We start from the raw sequence: 3,792 nt of genomic DNA on the forward strand, positions 1-3,792 counted from the left end.
AGTGAAACAAAGCCGGAGGAACTGAGAGCACCTTTCTCAGCTGGGGTGTGAGGCGTTGCGTGGATCCAGAGGGGCCTGGGATGCAGACACCCCGTGACAGCGTTTGGGACCGGAGGCAGAGGTAAGTGCACACGCCGCAGGGACGTCCGAGCATGCCACAATTCTGTGGCATGTGCTGTAAGGTACTAAAACCCATAGATATTGGTACCTGCAGTTAAAAATGAAAGTGATTTTAGCCTCCCTACGGATTCTCTGGCTTGTTGCTTTGGAAAAGGAGCGGGCTTTTGTAGCATCTCTCATATGTTGCCGTGTCTTGCCACCGCTTGGGTCGTCAATAATTTTTTTTTTTTTTTTTTTGCAGACCACTGGGAAGGGGCCTTGCACGCTACAGCCCATATGTGAGAGTTGTTTTTCCTAAAGGCAGGAATAAACTGCCAGGGGATGAAATATTCCTGAGTAACGTAGATTAGTGACATGAAGCGGAGCATGGGATACAGCTTTCAAAAATTATTACATCCGACACCAGCAAGATGTAGGGGCTGCAAGCTTGGGAACAGCATAAGAAAGATTGGCTTCTCCTGGGAAGGGAGGCACAAGGGAGGTTATTTTTAGTGCTTTTGGGGGGAAAAAAAAAAAAAAAGCAAAAAAAAAGCGAGAATTTAAGCAGTCTTCGGTTTGATACCCTCGTGATGGGGGAGAAGGGGGACACGGCAGTGGAAGCAAGAGGCTGGGGGGAGCAGGGGGGGAGCGGCGGGGATGGGACGGGACGGGGGGGGGGCGGCGGGGGGGCACTCCGTGCCCCCCCGCCGCCCCCCCCCGTCCCGTCCCATCCCCGTCTGCGCCCGTCGGTACAATAACAACACACCGGCGGCGGAGCGGGCGGTTCCGTTTTCGCGACGGTATATATAGATCAGACACTTTCCAAAAAAAGCAGCGACGCGCTCGCTCTGCTCGGCGCCTCTTTCCACCCGTAATTCAGAAGAAAAAAAAAAAAAAAAAAAGAAAAATAACAAAACCCAAAAAGCAAGTTGTTGGTTGGTTGTTTTTTGTTTGGTTTTTTGTTTTTTTTTTTTTTTTAAAGAAAGGAGAAGACGGGTTCCGTGAATTGCGGCTGTTTTCTGACCCGCCGCCGGTTTTGCGGTTACGAGCTGCCGAGAGAGTGAGCGGGGTCCGGCGGGGCGGCCCCCGGGACCTCCTCTGTTTTTCCGAGCTTTTTTAAAATTTTCCGGAACGAGCCCTAAAAAGGACAGGAGGGGGCGTGGCCGGATCTTCGCCTTTTTAGGACAAGGGCCCCGCCACCGGAATCCCCCCCTGGGCGGCGCGGCGGGCGGCGGCGGGGGCTTGAGCGGGAGCGGGGCGGGTCGGGGCCGCCCCCACGGGGCGCGGATGGGGATGGGGGGGTGGGTTTGGGGTTTCGGGGGGGGGATGTCGGAGCGGTGGGTCCCGCACGCGGGTGCCCACGTGATCGCCGGGCCCCGTTCCTCAGTCCTTATATGGGCAGTGACGTCCCGGGCATTCAGGGGGCCCCCATAAATACTTACCGCCAGACTTGTCCTCCAGCGCGAGCTGCGGCGGGAGCGCGGCTCTCCCGGGGCACCGCGGGCACCGCACCGCCGCGACGGGGCGGCCGCCCGCCCATGCCCCCCCGCCCGCCGCGCCGGCTCCCCGCCGTCCCCCCGCGCCGGTAGTGGGAGGCAGGGGGAAGCGGCCCCCTCCTCGCCCGCCCTCCCCGCACCGCCGCCGGCCGGGAGCGCCGCTCCCCCGGCCGCCCCGCCGCCCCCATGATGACCGCCAAGGCGGTGGACAAGATCCCGGTGACCCTCGGAGGGTTCGTGCACCAGCTCCCCGAGGGCATTTACCCCGCGGATGACATCTCCGCCGCCGCGTTGCCAACTTCGGTCGCGATCTTCCCCAACGCCGACCTGGCGGCGGGGCCGTTCGACCAGATGAGCGGCGTGGCGGGAGGTAAGCGCAGCCCGCGCGGGGGGCGGCCCGGGACGCCCGCGGGGGGCGACGGGCGGAGGCGCGGGGGAGTCGGGGGTAGGGGGGCGGGCAGGCTGGAACGGGGGCCGCGGCCCCCCGGGGCTCGCCCGCCGCCCGGCCGGGGTCCCCGGCGCCCCTCGCGGCAGCCCTGCCTCCGCGCCCGGCTCGGGGCGGGAGGGGGGGGCGGAAAAGTTGGGGCCGGCGCGGAGCCCCCGCAGCCGGAGCGCAACATGTGCGCGCCGCAGCCCCGGGCCGGGCCGGGCCGGGGCGGGCGGCGGCCGGGTCCGGGGCGCCCGGCGGGGGTCGGCGCGGAGGGCTGACCGGCTCCTTGCCCCCCCCCCCCCCCCCCAGACGGCATGATCAACGTGGACATGGGCGACAAGCGGGCCCTGGACCTGCCCTACGGCGGCGGCTTCGCGCCCAGCGCCCCGGCCTCCCGCAACCAGACCTTCACCTACATGGGCAAATTCTCCATCGACCCGCAGTACCCCGGCGCCGGCTGCTACCCCGAGGGCATCATCAACATCGTGAGCGCGGGGATCCTGCAGGGGGTCAGCACGCCCTCCTCCGCCGCCTCCGCCGCCTCCTCCGCCGCCTCCTCCGCCTCCTCCTCGGCCACCGCCGCCTCCGCCGCCTCCGCCGCCTCCCCCAACCCGCTGGCCGGGGCCCTCGGCTGCACCATGGCGCAGGGCCAGCCGGCCGACCTGGAGCACCTCTACTCGCCGCCGCCGCCGCCCTACTCGGGCTGCGGCGACCTGTACCCGCAGGACCCCTCCTCGGCCTTCCTGCCCGCCGCCGGCGGCGGGGCGCTGCCTTTCCCCCCGCCGCCCTCCTACCCCTCCCCGAAGGCGGCGGGTGCCGACGGCGGGCTCTTCACCATGATCCCCGAGTACGGCGGCTTCTTCCCGCCGCCCCAGTGCCAGCGGGAGCTGCACGCCGGCCCCGACCGCAAGCCCTTCCCCTGCCCCCTCGACTCGCTCCGCGTCCCGCCGCCCCTCACGCCGCTCTCCACCATCCGCAACTTCACCATGGGGGCGGCCCCGGCGGGCACCGCCCCCGGCAGCGCTCCCGGCGGCGGCGGCGGCGGCGGGGGCGAGGGCGCGGGCGGGCGGGTGCCCGGCGGCGCCTACAGCCCGCACCACCTGCCGCTGCGGCCCATCCTGCGGCCCCGCAAGTACCCCAACCGGCCCAGCAAGACGCCGGTCCACGAGCGGCCCTACCCCTGCCCCGCCGAGGGCTGCGACCGCCGCTTCTCCCGCTCCGACGAGCTCACCCGGCACATCCGCATCCACACGGGCCACAAGCCCTTCCAGTGCCGCATCTGCATGCGGAACTTCAGCCGCAGCGACCACCTCACCACCCACATCCGCACGCACACCGGCGAGAAGCCCTTCGCCTGCGACTTCTGCGGCAGGAAGTTCGCCCGCTCCGACGAGAGGAAGCGGCACACCAAGATCCACCTGCGCCAGAAGGAGCGGAAAGGAGCCGCCGCCGCCGCCGCTGCCGGCGGGTGCCCGCAGCCCGGCGGCGGGAGCGGCGCCGCCGCCCTGGCCCCCTGCGCGGCGCGGACGCGGACGCCCTGACGGCGCGGGGCGCGCAGGACCCAGCGCGGAGCCGCGGAGCCGCCGCCGAGCGCGGCGGGGCGCGCAGCGGAGCGGAGCGGAGCCCGGCGGGGCGCGATCGGAGCCCGGCGGCGCCGCGGGGCTCCCCCGGGCCGGGCCGGGGCGGGCCGGGCCGGGCCGGGCCGGCGGGTGTACATAGGGGCTGCGGCGGGAGGATGGATGCATGCAGTGCCGTCGTGGTGAGGTG

The 3,792-nt window shown here is 69.5% G+C and overlaps 1 protein-coding gene across 1 annotated transcript; it reads left to right on the forward strand.

The window, feature by feature from the left end:
• Positions 1-1,579: 1,579 nt before the first annotated feature.
• Positions 1,580-3,566, forward strand: EGR2 (early growth response 2). The gene is made up of 2 exons (XM_074924313.1): positions 1,580-1,965; positions 2,335-3,566. Exons 1-2 carry the CDS (start codon positions 1,782-1,784, stop codon positions 3,564-3,566), a joined length of 1,416 nt encoding a protein of 471 aa, XP_074780414.1. The 5' UTR covers positions 1,580-1,781.
• Positions 3,567-3,792: the final 226 nt, after the last annotated feature.

This window comes from Athene noctua, chromosome 21 (assembly GCF_965140245.1).
Source record: "Athene noctua chromosome 21, bAthNoc1.hap1.1, whole genome shotgun sequence".
Taxonomy (NCBI): domain Eukaryota; kingdom Metazoa; phylum Chordata; class Aves; order Strigiformes; family Strigidae; genus Athene; species Athene noctua.

Excerpts from the sequence above, each read along its gene's own strand:
- EGR2 (XM_074924313.1), top strand. The coding sequence starts at position 1,782 with ATGATGACCGCCAAGGCGGTGGACAAGATCCCGGTGACCCTCGGAGGG. Across the intron at positions 1,966-2,334 it reads GATGAGCGGCGTGGCGGGAG|ACGGCATGATCAACGTGGAC; the intron begins GTAAGCGCAGCC and ends CCCCCCCCCCAG.